Consider the following 18,922-nt stretch of genomic DNA (forward strand, 5'->3'; position numbering starts at 1 on the left):
TCACCTTCTTCCATTGGGAAAAAGATACTAAAGTCTGAGGTCATGTACCAGCCAACTCAAGCTTCTTCCCTGCTATCATCCAACTTTTGAATGGATCCACCTCGCACTAAGTTGATCTTTCTCTATACCCTAGCTATGACTGTAACACTACATTCTGCACTCTCCTTTTCTTCCCTATGAACGGTATACTTTGCCTGCGTACCTTTTCACTGTATACTAACACATCTGATAATAATAAATCAAATCAAATAAAGTGTGAAATCCACTGTGGACATTTGAAACTATTGTTCTCATTCAATTCCATAACCCAGAACATTTAACTAGCCTTTGATTGATGGTTTAATATTTTTCACACAACCTGCCAGAGGTTTGTTCATTTGGCTTTCTCACTCTTCTACAAACATTGCAGATTGAGAAAAGAGGAAGTGAGTGCACTTAGATGCTTTGATGTTGCCTGGACTTGTCAAGCAGAACTAGGATGCTTATACACATTGTGGTTCAGAACAATGTGGGGGATGGGGAGGCGGGGGGTGTACTTCAGATTCCTTGAAGGCTGGCACTGCCAAGAGGAAGAACATGGAGAGGTGAATCTGGGACAAGTGCTTGGGGAGGTTGTGGGTGGGGGGCAGGGGGGCGGGGGGAGGTGGGGGGGTTGTGAGGGGGGAAGTTGGGGGGTGGTTGTGTAGGATCTGAGGGGAACCTGTGGCAGTCTTTGGCTGGAATTTTACTGGCACACCCACGATGTAATTGGGGCAGGTGAGGCTCACAGAAAAGCATTCTTCATTGGCCTCAGGGGGGGATTTTACAAGCCTTAGGCAGGCGAGGTGGTAAAATTCCGGCATTTGCCGGATTGGGGGTAGGGTCGGCTCACCCTCAAGACTGCATTCTGTAGTGCCTCTTTTTCTCAGTAGTTGGGGGGGAGGCGGGGGTAGTACTGTGCGCAGTTCTGGTCGCCTCACTACAGGAAGGATGTGGAAGCTTTTGAGAGGCTGCAGAGGAGATTTACAAGGATGTTGCCTGGATTGGGACGCATGCCTTATGAAGATAGGTTGAGGGAGCTGGGACTCTTCTCCCTGAAGAGACAAAGGTTGAGAGACAGCCTGATAGAGGTTTATAAAATGTTGAAAGAATAGATAGGGTGGATTCTCGGAGGCTATTTCCCAGGGTTGAAATGGTTGCTACGAGAGGACACAGGTTTAAGTTGCTGGGGAGCAAGTACAGAGGAGATGTTAGGGGAAAGTTTTTCACTCAGATGGTGGTGAGTGAGTAGAATCAACTGCTGTCGGTGGTGGTAGAGGCGAACTCGCTGGGGTCTTTTAAAAGACTTCTGGATGAGTAAATGGGATCTAATGGCATTGGGAGTTACAGATAGTCCTATAGCTTGGTAGGTATAGATGTGATCAGTGTAACTTGTGGGCCGAAGGACCTGTTTGTGCTGTAGTGTTCTATGTTCTATGTTAAACATCATGTTTCCTGTAATACATAAATTTGCATTGTTTAGGTGGGTGAATCCCACCTGACAGGCACTGCTAATGCCAGCTGGAAACATTTAGGTTTGGCGTGGGCTCTTTGAGCCCATTTGGGTGAAGCGCTGCTATAATGCTTGATCAGTAATGGCAAGCCCTCAAACAAATAGTTAATTATTCTCAATGAACATACTTTCCTCAGGAAATAAAAATGTCATAGAATCATAAAACCCCTACAGTGCAGAAGGAGACCATTTGGCTCATTTTTATGAGGACATTGCGTCTACACCGGCAACACTCCCACCCAGGCCCTATCCCCATAAGCCCATGAATTTACCCTGCTAGTCCCCTTGACACTAATGGACAATTTAACTTGGCCAATCAACCTAACCCGGACATCTTTAGACTGTGGGAGGAAACCAGGGCACCGGTGGAAACCCACTCAGACACAAGGAGAATGTGCAAGCTCCACACAGACAGTGACTGACCTGAGGTCACAATTGAATCTGGGTCCCCGGTGCTGCGAAGCAGCAGCGCTAAACAATGGGCTGCTCTGCCACCCTGTCACAGAAAAAGTCATCAAAATGTAGTCAGTTAGAGAAGTTAAAGATTGTATTAAATTTTAAGGGCATTGCACAAAGAACAAAGGCCCTGCCACCCACACTACCACCCCCGCAGTGAGATTGGGAAATGTTCATAATCAGCAAAGATGACCAAAATCCTAATATGCAAATAAATTAACAAGAACGAATAAAAACAGATTGTAAAAGCTTCTCCATTACGTGGGGAAAACAAAAGGTCAGTGTGTAAATGGGTAGAAGTCTATACGAAACTCTGGATCAGATGACACCTACAATATTGTGAGCAATTCAAGCACCGCACATTCGGAAAGATACATTGGCATAGAAGGGATTACAGTGCTGGTTTACCAGAATGATTCTCCTGGTTAAATTATGAGGAGAGATTAAACAAATTGTATTGTGTATCCTGGAATTCAGAAAGCTAGGAGTGATTTAATTGAACTTTTTGACAGAGTAAAGGGGACATATTAGGTAGATAGACATAAACTTTTTCACTGGTGAAGGAGGAAGCATAGTCAAAAAAAAAGAAGAGAGGCTGGGCCCTCAGAAGTGAAATTAGAAAACACACGGGTGCAAGTTCCCAAAAAAATGACAAAGTGACATTTTTGGCGGGAAAAATGATGCAATACCTGCCATTTAGCTTGGAGTGATCCCGGTCACAATCCAACTCCCTCCACTTAGTCATTTGTTTGGAGCAGACCATGAATGAGAGGGGTGAGGCCAAAAGATGCTGACAAAACCTGCTCCTCAGAGATCAGAGTGCTTTGTTTAAAGGGACGTCCTGAGCTCAGATAAATCTTTAAGGACACCGTGTGCCACCCCTTCTCCCCTGTCATCACCAGCATCATTGCCCCCCATCCCACCAGCTTCTCCAGCTTCAAAGGCCCCCTTTTTAATTGCCATTATTATCAGGATCCCCTCCCAATGATGGAATTATCAAAGGCCCCTTCCCACATGTGCAAACACCCGCTATTGGCTCCATCCATTGGCACTGCTAGGATGCCAAAGGACACTGCCCAGCCATGTTCCTAACCACCTGTGGGCTCCAATGGCCTTCGATCCTGCATTGTGGCCATCATGCCGTGTCTCCATTTGTGCAGATCAGTAGTGATTCCTGCTGGCTTCACATTGTGCTGACGAATTGGTGAATACGAGGTGCTGAGTGAACCTGGCTAAAGCCCAGAAATGTGTTTTAAGTATGCTAATATGGTTTACGCCCTCGCTGGGCATGAACCAGATTACATTGCCATGGGGGACTGGGAGAATCCCAAAGGGGTTCTCTCATGTGCAAATCGTATAATAGCATCTATGGCATGGGACCAGAGGATCACTCCCAAAATACACAAGTGAGATCAAAGTATGAAATTCTCCACTGTAAACAATAATTGATGCTAAAACTGGGATTTATAGGTTTTTGTTAACTAAATATATTAAGGGATATTTGGAACAAAGATCCTTAGTGGAATTAGGTCACAGTTTATCTATAATGTTATTGAAAGGAGGAAGATACTCAAGCAGCCGAATGAACATAAGATTCCATGCTCTCTCATTTCCTTCTCTATGAATGGCATGCTTTGTCTGTATAGCATGCAAGAAACAATACTTTTCACTGTATACTAATACATGTGACAACAATAAACAAATAAACAAGTCAAGTAAGTAGATCTACTTCTCTCCCACTAGCCCTGGAAGATAACAAGGGCCACTTGAGACAACAACAACTTTCACATCTTTATATACTGTCTCTGTGATCTGGCAAAATCCTCCCTCTCCCTTCCCACGCCACTCACTTTCATTTACCCTGCAGCCATATCCTGCCTGTTTTCTTTTTGTTTATAACCAATTCAATCCAATCAAAGTCCAATTCAAAGTCTCAGCAAGGGACACAATCCAGATTCAAGCTGACAAGACAGGCATCCCACTTCCTGCCTCTTGATCAAGTTGTTTGGAGCAGGCCTTGCACCTTCTCCAAGGCTTGATCTCATTTGCATCTTAGCCAGAAGGTCTAGATGCCACTTTAAAAAAATTGCTTCACATGAAGCCTCAGTATAACCTCATGACTTCATCCAACTACACTTGATCTTAGCCAAAAGACCGAGAAGCGATCAATGGCTGTTGCCCCAGCTATCACCTCCATTCCTACCTGGCACTGCTGGGATGCTAGGAACTTAAGGCCCTCCCATTAGCTGGTGGCATTTTCAGGTAGGACTCCACTATTATGGTGGGTCTGTTTCCAGATGATGAGAGGGATGGGTGGTGAGAGGAATGGCGTTGGTCATAACCAGAGATGATAATGAGGGATTCATAAATATTCAAAATGTCTGTCATTTCCTAATTTTCTTTGGCAATATCACTGTTAACCACTGTCAACGGATACTCATTGCTCCTAAACACTCACTTTTGCTTAAGTAATTATAAAACTTTTGCGGTGCTTTTGATATCACTTGCAAGCTTATCTTCATACTCCGTTTTATAGTTTCCACTATTTGCTTTTTCATCCTTTGATTTTTTTTAAAATATTTTCCATTTGTCAGAATTTGTGCTTCTTTTTATTTCATTTTAGCAAGCTTTTCTCTTAGATTTATGTTTTCTCTCATTTCTTCATTTGTCCATGGCTGTGTCTATTTAGCATGTTACATATTTTCCCCGAAGGGGTATAAACTGATTCTGTATCAGATTAAATTCTCCATTGAGCATCTCCCACTGATCTTCTGTTGTTTTGTCCATTAACAGATTTTCAAGTTCACTCTGGACAGTGTCTGCCTCATCCAGTCTTACCTAAATCTAAAATCTCAATTGCTGTTTCTTATTTCTCCTTTTCAAACATCACTTTTATTATCACATCATTATTAGATAAATGCTCACCAACCATTTGGCAGTTAACTATATCTGCTCATAATTTAAATCTAATATGGCATTCCCTTTGTTGATTCTGTGGAATATTATTTGAAGAAACTAACCCAGCCATTTTCAAGAAATTCACTACCATTCTGATGTGTTCAAGTCTGGTTTTCTCAAACCAAGTGAATGTTAAAATCCCCATTAAAACCCCCTGCCTACAATACATCTTTGTCTAATCTCTAATTACCAGGGGGCCTATACTCAATTCCCATTACACTCTTAAATCCTTTACAGATTCTTCATTCTGCCTAGAAAGTCTTCACTGCTCATGCGCCTCTCCTTATATCCTCTTATAATTGAAGTGATTTCATTCATGTCACCAAAGTTACTCCTGTTCCTTGAACAGTTCCCTCAAATTTACTGGAATAAAACTGGAGCAAAAGTGGTTAAATGATAGACCTTGTAACCTTGTGTTTTTATTCTTAGTCCCGAACATCATATGGGCATGTCTCTTTAATAATTTCCAGCTCAAGTCCAATGTGTGACTATAATTCGTTCAGTTTGTTCCTGATACTTTTCATTTATAAAGTTAATGCTTATTTGTGTCATCCATCCTAACCTTCCCTTCTGTTCTAATATTTTAGTTATCTTTCTTATTCTCTTCTCTGTGTTTAATCACTTTGCATCTTCTAGCTTTCCATTTATCTGAAGCACAATTTCTGACTGTTACTCTATTCTCTTCCCTGTCGCTAATTTTAAACTACTATCTTTTTTACCATAGCCCTTTCTCCTGTTAGCACGAGTGAACGAAACGACCACTACAGACTCAGGGTGAAGTTCAATAACGGCACAGCTTTATTTTCTTTTATGTCGATGGAGAAGCGCAGTCAGGACATACAATCGGATTGTCCTGAAAGCGCTCTAACAGTCCCTCACAGCAGGCTATAGTTATACCTGAACTTCGGTGTAGTATGCGATTCAAATGCTAATACTTTATTTACAGTATTCGACCTTAGCCATCCTGTCTCGATGTTTTCATGTGCTGAGGAAATTGTTTTAAGTGTGAGTTAATCATTGTGTCTGATTGGTTATTAATGGTCTAGAATCTCTGGGGTTTGAACCATAGGTGTGTCATTGATCTCAAAAGAAGTTTGAGGGGCCAGGGACATTTCCTTAGCTATGCTAATTTTAGGTGTCACAGTAAAAAGTCTGACAACACCAGGTTTTAGTCCAACCGATTTATTTGAGGTGTCTCCATGGATTGTTTGATTGTTTTTAGAAGTGCTGATTTAGTGGGGTGGGGATTTAGTTCCTGTAGGTGCCATCCTGTCCAGCTTCCCTTGTGCGCTAGCCCTCATTTGCACTCTAAAAGCATACCCTTGCCTGCTAATCTGTGTCTGTTACTTTGTGATTTTTAGTGGAGAGGCTCTGAGTGTAACTTCAGTCTGCTTCCAAATTGTGTGCCCAGTTTCATAAAATTTGTTGTCCGATAACACTCCACTGAGTAATTTAAAATCATTTTGACTGCATATTTATCAGAGAATCATAAGAACTAGGAGTAGGCAATTCAGCCCCTCAAGCCTACTCTGCCATTTAATATGATCAAGGCCGATCTTGCCTCGGCCTTAACTTCACTTTCCTGCCCATGCACCATAGCCCTTCAAACCATTACTGATTAAAAATCATTCCACCTCTTCCTTAAATTTATTCAAAGGCCCAGCATCCACCAGAAGTGATATCAACAATAATAGTATAGAATAGAATCATAGAAGCAAACAGCACAGAAAAATGCCCTTCAGCCTATCATGTCTGTGCCAGTCAAAGACAAAGCACTAAGGCACGTCTCTCAGGTTGTAATTCATTCTTATCCTGGTACTAGGGTTGCCATTGTCCCATCAGATGGAACCCCTCTTTCCTACAACACTCCTTCAACCACATGTTAGCCTTCCTATTTTGCTCACCCTTTGCTAATTTGCATGTGACTTGAGTATCAATTCAAACGTTTGCCTCCCTTGAGGTTCTTGATGTTTAATTCTTTAAGGTTGTGTCAATTGATGGTTTACAAACTGCAAGTGTTAGATTTTTTTGCTACCCTGAATATGTTATTTAAACCTGGGGCAAAGATAAGTGGTTGGAGTGAAGTCATGAGCGAGGCTGTTACTCAGGGGCTCAAGGGGTTAAGTGCCAAACTCATGTTCCTACATTCCATTTTTTTTCTAATAGATTGTTGGCCTTTATCTCAAGGGGACTGGGATATAAATATGTGGAAGTTATGCTTCAGGTGAACAGGGTTCTGGTTTGATCCCATCTGGAACAATATATCAATTCTGGCACTGCAGCTCAGGAAAGATAGATTGTCCTTGGAGGGCACAGTGCTGATTCACCAGAATGATATCAGGGGGAAAAGGGGGTAAATTATAAAACTAGATTGTTCAGACTAGGCTTGAAATGACATGAAAACATATAAGATTATAGGTTGATCCAACTGAGGTGTTTAAGATAATTAAAGGATTTGACAGGTTAGATGAAAAAACTACATTCTCTAATGGGAAAGTCCAGAATAAAGGGGCAAAAATGTAAAATTATAGTTTGGACATTCGGGAGTGATTTCAGGGAACGCTTCTTCACACAAAGGGTGGAGGAAATTTGAAAATTTCTTTCCAAAGTATAGGGATTGGAGGTAATTTGAACATTATGAATCAGAGATTGGTGGATTGGTGTTTGGCAAAGGTATTAAGAATACAAATTGAGGATGGGTTGATGCAGTGATGATGCTAGACAGCCATTATTTAACTGAATCATAGAATAGGCTTTAAGAGCTGTAAATCTTCTCCTAATTTTATGTTTTATGCCCCTGTGTCCTATATTGGATTCAATTTACCCTTCCACAGTCCATGTGTCTCTTTCATAGATTCTATCCACCCATTTAAACCCCTCCCATAGCTCCATGTATACTCCCCATATCATACAGTATCTATTCATTTAATCACCATCCACAGCTTATATAGTCTATCATAGGCTTTACCCACCCTTTTATCCCCCTCCCACAGCCCCATGTATACTCCCCCAATGATACAGTACCCCACCCCATTTAGTCCCCTTGCATAGCCTCATGCATAGTCTCCCCTATCGAAGACCCTAAAAACCCATTTAATCCCCTCCCACAGCCTATGTACAGTCTTTCCATCATAGACTCTACACACCCATTTAATAACCTCCCACAGCTATTGCACACTCCCTCTATCACACAGAGCCCACCCATTTAATCCCCTCCCACAGCCCTTGTACACTCCCCCTATCCCACAGTGCCATCCATTTAATGATCTCCCACAGCCCCATGTACAGTTTCCTCATCAACAGTTTTACATACCCATTTAATCACCTCCCTCAACCCCATGTACACTTCTATCGCACTGTACCCCCCCAACAGGATTCGATTTAACAATTTAATCTTGATAATCCTTGATTATCATTGAGCAAAAGCTGAAGAACAGCTGTTGCAAAAATAATTGACCCCCCCCCCCCACACCTCAGCTTCCCATTTGCTCAAAGCATTTCTTTTGTATGAGGCAGTGCAAGGGGCATCATAGTTTTAGCGGTGAGGACATGATGGATAAAGGCGCTGTGTGTGTTGCACTGAAGCCATACAGCCTGGAACAGTTTCATTCTATGCTGAATTTGTTGTTCTTGAGCAAACAGTTGGCTGAGATGAAATTGGTTGTAATCCTCCACGGCTGAATATAAGGGAAAGAAAATATTTTCCAATACCATTCTCCCCGATGCAGAATGGCTACAGCCTAGAAAACTTCGGAAATGGTGATTCTATGTGCGTAGACCCCTGAAAGTTGGCACCCAGGTTAATAGAGTTGTTAAGAAGGTGCATGGTGTGTTAGCTTTTATTGGTAGCGGGATTGAGTTTTGGAGTCATGAGGTCATGTTGCAGCTGTACAAAACTCTGGTGCGACCGCACTTGGAGTGTTGTGTACAGTCCTGGTCACCGCATGATAGGAAGGATGTGGAAGCATTGGAAAGGGTGCAGAGGAGATTTACCAGGAAGTTGCCTGGTATGGTGGGAAGGTCTTATGAGGAAAGGCTGAGGGACTTGAAGCTGTTTTTGTTAGAGAGAAGAAGGTTAAGAGACTTAATAGAGGCACACGAGATGACCAGAGGATAAGATAGGGTGTACAGCGAGAGCCTTTTTTTCTCGGATGGTGATAGCTAGCACGAGGGGGCATACCTTTAAACTGAGGGGTGACAGATATAGGACAGATGTCAGAAGTAGGTTCTTTACTCAGAAAGTAGTAAGGATGTGGAATGCCCTGCCTGCAACAGTAGTGGACTCACCAACATTAAGGGCATTTAAATGGTCATTGGATAACATATGGATAATATTGGAATAGTGTAGGTTAGATGGGCTTTACATTGGTTTTCACAGGTCAGCGCAACATCGAGGGCACTGTAATGTTCTATATTCTATGTATTCCTCAGCCTGACCGGGCATTTTAAAGAACAAAGCTGAATTGTGTGGAATGGACAATTAAGATGCAATTGATGTAATACTGCACAGGCAGTACTGACAGACACTCATTTACAGCAGTGAAAAGCCTCGTTCAAAATTTGTTACCTTCTTCCAAAAGTCCAAAAAATAAAAGCATATTTCTGAGATAGCAGACAGAGAGTGGAAAACTATATTCCTCTTGGACAAAGCCCATTGAGTGTGTCAATAAAGTGGACAGAAGTGTTAAAGTCATTTTTCCCAGATACTACATGCCAATTTAAAATTGATGTTACAGTTTCAATCTAACACATATATTAGTGATGGTGTTGCTATTGGATAATATCAATAAAGAAATATAATGTGACATAACTAAATATAACTAAATTTTGAACGAGACTTTTCGCTGCTGTAAATGAGTGTCTGTCAGTACTGCCTGTGCAGTATTACATCAATTGCATCTTAATTGTTCATTCCACACAATTCAGCTTTGTTCTTTAAAATGCCCGCTCAGGCTGGGGAATACATAGAATATAAAACATTACAGCGCAGTACAGGCCCTTTGGCCCTCGATGTTGCACCATTTTGCCAATATGGAACTTGAACTTGACCAAGATATTTTGTTGAAACTTTTCATCTTGCACTTATCAGGACAAACACAATAATTTCAAATGACCACAATAATGTATACTACAGGAGAAAAGTGTACTGATTGGTCAGCGAGTTGACTCTGATTGGTCAAGGTATTGCCACAGAGATAGCAACAGAGAACTGTAGGTCATACATCCCAATGATTGGCTGATTGAATCAAAAAATACGGCCAAGAATTTCCCGTCCCGTCCGTCTGGGTGAGACAGAAAATTCAGCGGACTATGTCTGTTGAGCTTGGGTGAGAATTTCTGGTCTTTGGGTGTGCGCAGCCAGAAAATCTCGCCCAATTTTAATTTCATTGTTCATTTGTAGGCAGAGTACAGATTGTACTTAACCAGCCAGTGCTTGCAAAACCCAAAACAAAACATCACTGTAGAGATTCTGTGTTTCTATGCGATGTGATTCTGTGATTGGGCAGCAGTTGTTGAACAATCCTGAGTGTACTAATAGCCACATTAACAACCAATTCGAAGAGAATCTATTTTGTTCATAATGCTTGCTGGAAGAGACATACATTGATATGCAAGGAGCCTTTCTTAGTAAACTGAAAGAATTGTTCAAACATTGTGTCCTTTTGGACGGCATGGTGGCACAATGGTTACCACTGCTGCCTCACAGCACCAGGGACCTAAGTTCGATTCCCGTCTTGAGTCACTGTCTGTGTGGAATTTGCACATTCTCCCTGTGTCTGCATGGCTTTCCTCTGGATGTTCCAGTTTCATCCCACACTCTGAAAGAAATGCTGGTTAGGTGCATTGATCTGGAGTTTGGCAATGAGAGGAATTTCATAGTAACTTCATTGGTGTTAATGTAAGCTTACTCATGACTAATAAATAAACTTTTTTACCTATGGCCTTGGGAAGCCCATTGATTTCTCCATGGAAACACATTGGGCAATTAACATCAAGTTAACCAATCAAGCAGCACCTATTTTTCCTGTGAAATAAACTGTTGTGATCATTTGAAATTTGGCATTCTTGCATTGAGATGTTTAGTAGTGCTGAATTTAATTTTGCTGAAAAAAGAGACACATGCTGTTGAAGCTTATGCTGTTAAAGCTTTTTGTCTTGCACTCAACAGAATAGACACAGGATTGTCATAATTGAAAGTGAATAATAATGCATGAGAAATGGATGCTGATTTGTTGGCACATGAGCTCTGATTAGTCAAGAAGAGGCAGCATGGTGGCACAGTGGTTAGCACTGCTGCCTCACGGTGCCAGGAAACTGATCCCCAGCTGGGGTTACTGTCTGTATGGAGTCTGCACATTTTTCCCGTGTCTGGTTGGTTTCCTCCAGATGCTTCAGTTTCCTCCCAGAGACCAAAGATGTGCATGTTAGATGAATTGGCAATGCTAAGTTACCCCTTAGTCAGGGGGTTAGCAGGGTAAATATATGGGGTTACAGGTTTTTGGTGTAAGGTCAATGGGCCAAATGGCCCCCATCTGCATTGTAGGGATTCTATTATTTTATGAACTTGCCATGATGAATGCAACTGGGAGCTATCGTCTCATATGCTTTTATTTATTCAAAAAAGCTGCAATGTGCAGACATATTCCTTTCTCCTGCAGAGGACAGGTTCCATATGAATAGATAGAGCTGCCCAATCATAGGATAATTTCCAGTGTTATATATTATGTTCTGAGTTTTGCAGACATAGGTTGTTTGAGTATGTTCAATACTCTATCAATTGTGAACAAAGAACAAAGAAAATTACAGCTCTGGAACAGGTCCTTTGGCCCTCCAAGCCAACGGTTGAAGGGACGTGCAGTCTGAAGCTTTCCATTAGTTCTTTGGACATAAGGCCCACCTACCTGGCATCAGTCTGGTACTGAAACTCATACGCTACATTATTCATTGGCATGATAAACAGAAGTCCCATTTGACTTGTCGAGCATAAATCAGCGTTTGGAAGGTGACTGAGGTATCTGAATGACACAACTGCCACTGCAATATGCAGAGCTGGGGTGACGATCCCTTTAGCTTGGCTAGTTAAGGGAATCTGCCAGTATCTTTACAACATATCTGCCTTCATTATATAGCTGGTATTCCTTACTCTATAGATTGTATCAAATACCAAACTGCTGGGTTAAAGCTGCATTCCAGCTCAAATCCAATCAGTTCATCAACTATTTACTCAAATAAGAATTGGTAGGAGTCAATATACTAACTTTTCTGTAGTCAATGCAGAACCTGGTTGAGCCATTGGGTTTAGACACAAAAGCAAACAAAGAACTTCAGAATAGTTTGAGAATGTTCAACAGGTTGTGCTCCAGCCTGTACTGAATATCCTCCCAAATCGTGGTCATTTTTCTGGGCACTGGATGATAGGGATTTTGCTTAATGGGAGGAGTCCCTCCTACATCCACATTCCATTGGGCTAGGATTGTACACCCTAGTTTTTTGCTGTAGATCTTTTCAACTGCTGTGAGAAGAAAATGCTTGTTAGGCCTCCTCACTGATCTGAGATTAATTCAGAGATAGTGTCTAATCTTCCTAATTGGATAGGAGGGGGCTTGATTTGAGAATTGTCCAGCGCTCCCTCTGCCTCATCCTCACTATCCTTTTGGCCCTTCCCTTTCCTGACTGCCTGGCAAACATATGCTTGTTTGTCCCCCCTTCCCGACAGTGACACTGCATCAATGTACTGACATAACACAGCCTTTATATTCTCTGATGGCCTGGGGTATGAATTAAATAATTCACCTAGCTTAGTCTGTTTGCCACTCTGTACAGGCCACTGAACAAGGCTTTTAACAGTTCACCCTGTACTTGTAGTAGCACAAATACATTGTATCCTGACTGAAATATTTTGCCCTTGGCCTTCTTATCTGTCTGCCTTTTCAGAGCTGTCTGGGAGGTTTTAAGATGCTCTTGAGTCACATCACAGGCTCGCGTAAGCTGCTCCCAGAACACGGATATGTATTTTAACAAAGAAGACTCTTCATTTTGCTCTAGACTTGTTCAAGAGACCCTTTACTTTGTGTCCAAAAACTAATTCGAAGATACTAAAGCCAGTGAGCTCCTTGGATGAATTCTAGGTGGTAAACAAGAGGAATCCCAGCCCTTTGTCCCAGTCATAGGGTATTCATGGCAATATGTCCTGATCATTTCCTTTAGCATTTTTGTGGTACTATTCTAAAATCCCTTGTGGGTGATAGGCCAAAGACTTTAGTTGGATTGCACATGGCCTTGTGAAAAATACTGGACATAAAATCCATTTGACTGAATCTCTGGGAGCCCTAGTAAAGAATTGGGTTAACACCGCCAGCACTAGCTTGGCAAATGTAATTCCTTGGGTTTCTAGGAATCAGTAGCCACATCCATCATAGAAAAATAGAAACATAGACAATAGAAGCAGGAGTAGGCCATTATGCTACCATTCATTTTGACCATGGCAGATCATTAAAATCAATATCCCGATCCCCCTCTTCCCTCCATATCCCTTGATCCCTTTAACCCTAAGAGCTATATCTAATTTCTTCTTGAAATCACAAAACATTTTGGCCTCAACTACTTTCTGTTGTGGTGAATTCCACAGATTCACCACTCCCTGGGTGAAGAACTTTCTCCTCACTTCAGTCCTAAAACATTTACCCCTTATCCTCAAACTATGACCCCTAGTTCTGGATTCACTACCATTCTTTCTGAATCTACCCTGCCTAATCCTGTTAGAATTTTATGAGTTTCTATGAGATCCTCTCTCACTCTTCTAAACTCCAATTAATACAATCCTAACTGACAATCTCTCCTCATATGACAGACCTGCCATCCCAGAAATCAGCCTGGTAAATCTTTGTTGCACTTCCTCTAGAGCAAGGACATCCTTCCTCAGATAAAGATACCAAAACTGCTCACAATACTCCAGGTGTAGCAATACCACTGCCCGAAACAATTGCGGTTAAGCATCGCTATTCCTATACTCAAATCCCTCCACTATGAAGGTCAACATACCATTTGCCTTCTTTGTTGCCTGCTGTACCTCTGCGCTTACTTTCAACAACTGAGGACACCAAAGTCTCGTTGAGTATCCACATTTCTCAATTTACATCCATATAAATAACAATCTGCCTTCCTATTATTGCTACCAATGTGGATAACTTCACATTTATTCAAATTATACTGCATTTGCTATGCATATGCACACACACTCAACCTGTCCAAATCACACTGAAACATCGCTGCATCTTCCTCACAGATCAGCCTCTTACCCAACATAATGTCATCTGCAAATTTAGGAAATAATATATTTAGTTCCCTCTTCCAAATCATTAATATATAACACAATTATCGGGTCCTGAAGATTTATTCACCTTCAATTCCATCATTTCCCAAAACCATTTCTACTAATACTGATTTCCTTCAGCTCCTCACTAAAACACATTTTTCTCATAACTTTTGGTACATCGTTCATGTCATCCTTTTGCCATGTCTTTGTTCGCTGTTATGATTTCACTCATTTCTGACTGTAAGGGGTGTACATTGGTTTTTGCCAATCTTTTTATCTTTACATACCTATAGAAACTTTTGCAAATGTTATAAGGGGGAGGTGGATCCCCCCTCTGAGAACTAACACTTCTCAAAGAGGAGTACCATGCCTCATTACCTGTAAGAGTGAGTGTGAAGTGTTACAATCTGCTATGCAGCAACTTCTAATGGTTAAATCAAATTAAATTCTTGACACTCTTTCTAAGGTCAACAAGTAACAATTTATTCATCTAACTAACAGTGAACAAGTTAACTAAATTATTAACAAACCAAATAAAACATAATTCAAATGGAATGTTGTTCACATAAATCCAATTTCCACTTATTAACAAACTAAATAGAATTTTAGTCACTTTCTAAATTACAACCAGGTCTTCTGGAATATTCTGAGCCTTTTCTGTTGATTCTTCCATATGGAACTTCTTTCTTCTTTGGTACCTTTTCTATTGAGGTGGTCCTTTCTCTTAAGACATAAATGAAGCTGTGAGAATTAGCAGCTCTCTCTCTCTCTCTCTCTCTCTAAAGCCGAGCGAACAGTTGTTACTCTGGCAGATGGCAGTTGCTCCCTTCCTCTGTCACACTGCCCTCTTCCTTTTATACCTGTGATGACATATTGGTATCCCCCACAATATGATTGGTCCAAAGTTGCCAAAAAGATCAAATACTTATTTAATAGGTTCTTGGTATCTAAGTGCCTGATTCAAATTTGATTGGCTGAATTCAAATAATTCAAATACCTGAAAGCCTGTTGTCTTGGTAACTCTGCTGCTTGGCCTGCTGACACAAATGTTTCACTTTTGGGTTCTCTATATACTTGAAGTTTTTTTTTTAACTTTCTAAGCATAGAAAAAGCACCACCTTTTAAAGGGATCATGCAATGTTTTTTCCTAGCATTTCACAACTTTACAAATACTAATCTACGCAATCTACTCAACTTTGCAACACACAATTTTTTTACGTTCCTTGCTTTCTTACTTTCATACTCTATTTTTCCCTTCTTAATTAAGCCCTTGGTCCTCCTTTGCTGAATTTTAATCTGCTCTCAATCCCCCGGTCTATTGCTTTTCCTGCCATTTTGTATGCTTCTTCTTTGAATCTAATGCTATCTCTAATTTCCCTTATAATCCATGGTTTGGGCACAGCCTCCTTATCACTTCTGTGCCAAACAGGAATAAATAACTTCTGGAGTTCACCCATTCATTCCTTAAATGCCTGCCATTTCCTGCCCACTGTCTTTCCTTTCAGTAATGTTTCCCAGTCCATCATAGACAATTCATGTCTCATACCATCATAGTTACCTTTATTGAGATTCAGTACCCTGGTATCAGAATTCTTTGTCATGACACAGTTGGTTCTATCATATTATGGTCATTCATCCTCAAGAGTTCTCTTATAATGGTGGGAATATACCAGTAGCTCCCTTCTCTTTTAGGTAGAGGCCCCAGTCTATCCACGCACACCCTGCTGAAAGGTTCCCCAAAAGCTGGCATCGAAAATAGGGGTGCAGCTTTTATTGTAGGTTGGGCCTTCCTCACCACTTAGCATATGTTGTAAGTTTGTGAAGATCTGGCCAGTACAAATACCCGCATAGGGTGGCTTGGACTGTTCTGACACTGGCATGTCCTGTCATTGGAATTTTATTGGCGATTCTCAATCTCTCCCTGTGGTACCTCAGTGGCACCACTACCTGGTGGACCTGTCCATTCTTTATCTGCAGGTCTGTGAGGAGGTCTCCATTTCCTCATCAACACTTCATTTATTTTAACAGTAGCATCCCACAATTCCCTCTGTTCCATCTTGGGCACACTGTACTAACTTTTTACCATTGGATCAGCTTGCTAAGCCTTGATCAAGGAAGACCTGCTTAACACTGATTTTAGCTCATCAAAATTTCCAAAGGCTTGGGATAATCCAGCAGCAAGATCACCCATCTGCAGTACCAGTTGAGCCTCATAATGGAGCTTGTTTGACCATGGACCTGATCACCACATTGTCAGGGAAATGACAGGACTTCCTCCTGTAACCATTCTGTCTCGTGGATTTTAGTCAGCTTCTCTAAGTCCACTGGAAAAGAGGCCATCCTTGCCTCACTAAGTCATTACCAAGGAACAAGTTAACCCTGTCTACAGATAAATGAGGGGCAATCCCCATGGTTACTGGCCCTGAAATAAAGGGCTGAATAATGTATAGTGTTTTGTCAGGGAGGGGGGTGACTATGATTCGCACTCAGAAGTGGATGGATTTTTGATCCTGATGTTGCTGCATGCCGTATAAAACAGTAATTAGATTTCAGGGTGGGTTTTAAGCCTTTAGTGTTGGAGGATTCATGTTCACTTATCCAATGTGAGCAGGAGGGTGAGGTGTCAGGAATTGTAATGGCTGGCTGTGAGGACATCCTGTCATCCCGAGAGTGGTCATTTAAAGGGCCACCTGACACAGGGCAGTATCGGGTGACCGTGTGAACAAGGAAGTGTATTTTTTAAAAAGATTAACAGGCACTGTCTGAAGTGAGTGTTATTCTGTAAAGTGAGTTAAATTCTGCAGAGGCTTTGGATTGATTGTTGCCAGTGACCACAGGTGGTATCGAATCTGATCATGCACACCATGTTAAGCTGTTAAAATTGAACAGCTGCTTCATGCAAGCACGTCTTCCTCAATAGATGGCCAAGATCAATGAGTGAGAGGAGAGAAAGGGAAGAAGGTCCAGAAGCACCCAATGTTTTCATGATGTTTACCTCCATATCCCCCCGCTGTCTGTTCCTACAAGGCGTATAATCCTTATCCCAGCTGACAGGAAACAGAGCCCTCCCTCCATAACCTGTCCAATCTGGGGGAAGGTGGGCATAGAGTTCAACAGCGTGGGGGCAACAGGTGTCAAAATTGGAGGCAATGCAAGAAGCTGAATGATCTCTGAAGGTCGGCAAAGGTGAGTACGTCCTCATTCTGCGTACTAGTGTGCAAGCAAGGTATGGGGAAGGCTCGAAAATGCTGGAGCTTTGTGAGGTCCAAGCAGCATTATTTGCAACTGACATCCTTGTGCCTCTGTGGAGGTGTGGTTGTGGATCTGGATGGGAGAAACACCTTGGACCTGAGGAATTTGTACAGCATTATGGCTGCCAACCATTGTGAACGTGGTACATTCCTCTCTTACCTCGCAGGTGTAATGGAATGAATCATCATTGCAATGTGCCACTCCTTTCCAGAAGAAGTGAGCCCAGGAGAGAAACATGACCCGAGCTGGAGTGCCCAAACTGGCAATCCTCAGGCCACACGAAGAAGAATTTCTGCTGCTGCCCTCAGTGAATGTCTTTGGCGGAATGTCCTTGGAGGAATGTCCTTGTCACCCCAAACTAGGGGCACCTGGATGCCTCCTCGTACACCAACTCTGAGCTGCAAGAGACCCCATTTTGGGGCAAAAAAAAATGGTTAGGTGAAGGTCTAAGAGATAAAACTGATATGCACACAGTTTAGTCAAAATGCTGTGTGAACAGTAGAAAGAAATCATTCGTGTGTGTGTATGTGTGTGTGTTTGGTTTCTGTCTGTGTATTTTAAAGTGTCCAGTTATGGGTTCAAATGCCTGTTCTTCAGTGTTTAGTGTCTATCTGTGAGTTGAATTGGAAGTGTTAAATCCAGTTGTAATGTGCACTTGTGCTGAGAGGGGGAGTGGGTCTTTTGATTTCTCTGTACATCTGTGAGCCATCGTCTGTGTCATTTAAAAGTTGTTCAATCCTTTGTAGTTTGTTCTCATGATGTGGAGATGCCGGCATTGGACTGGGATAGGCACAGTAAGAAGTCTCACAACACCAGATGAGTCTCCTGATGAAGGGGCAGTGCTCCGAAAGCTTGTGCTACCAAATAAACCTGTTGAGCTTTAAACTGGTGTTGTGAGACTTCTTACCTATTCTGTTCTCATATGCAGTTTTTAAACAGGTGGTTCTTTTCAAAGTTGTAATATCCTGAAAGAATGTGAGATAAAGATGTTGAATATGTTTTAAAATTTCTCCTGATACTCTGATACCTATTGTTATATAGTGTCATAGAAAACACTTTCCTATTTGAATGCATGTACTGATATCTTTAATGGGTATGAGCATGCGTGAGTGATATCATCAATAGCATGGGCCTTCACAGGTTTAGTCTCACCATGAGGGATCTGTGTAACTAGCTGCCTCCAGTTCTGAGTCCATGTTGTACAGTACTTCAATATTTTTCTAAGTAGAATGAATATCATAACTCATTTGACTACCTTTTCGTAACCAAGTTACCTCATCTATTTTAAAGAGGACTCCTCACAGAGGAATGCCATCTTTCATTGTTTCAAATTTGTACATAATTGAAGCTTTACCTGTGGTTGGAAACCCCCTCAGAGGGCAAGTTCATTTTTCCTTTTTTTTCCATTT

General features: G+C 41.6%; 1 protein-coding gene across 1 annotated transcript in view; it reads right to left on the reverse strand.

The window, feature by feature from the left end:
* LOC145342434 (glycine receptor subunit alpha-4-like) overlaps nucleotides 1-17,750 on the reverse strand; it is a 103,946-nt gene extending 86,196 nt beyond the window's left edge. Inside the window, exons 1-2 of the mRNA XM_080187996.1 lie at nucleotides 17,673-17,750; nucleotides 1,955-2,027 (exon numbers count right to left, since the gene is read on the reverse strand). Of these exons, the coding sequence (XP_080044122.1) occupies nucleotides 1,955-2,027; nucleotides 17,673-17,750 (151 nt within the window). The remainder of the gene's footprint in view (nucleotides 1-1,954; nucleotides 2,028-17,672) is intronic.
* Between the last annotated feature and the right edge of the window lie 1,172 nt (nucleotides 17,751-18,922).

This window comes from Carcharhinus amblyrhynchos, chromosome 4 (genome assembly GCF_965287045.1).
Source record: "Carcharhinus amblyrhynchos chromosome 4, sCarAmb.v2.hapA, whole genome shotgun sequence".
Lineage (NCBI taxonomy): Eukaryota > Metazoa > Chordata > Chondrichthyes > Carcharhiniformes > Carcharhinidae > Carcharhinus > Carcharhinus amblyrhynchos.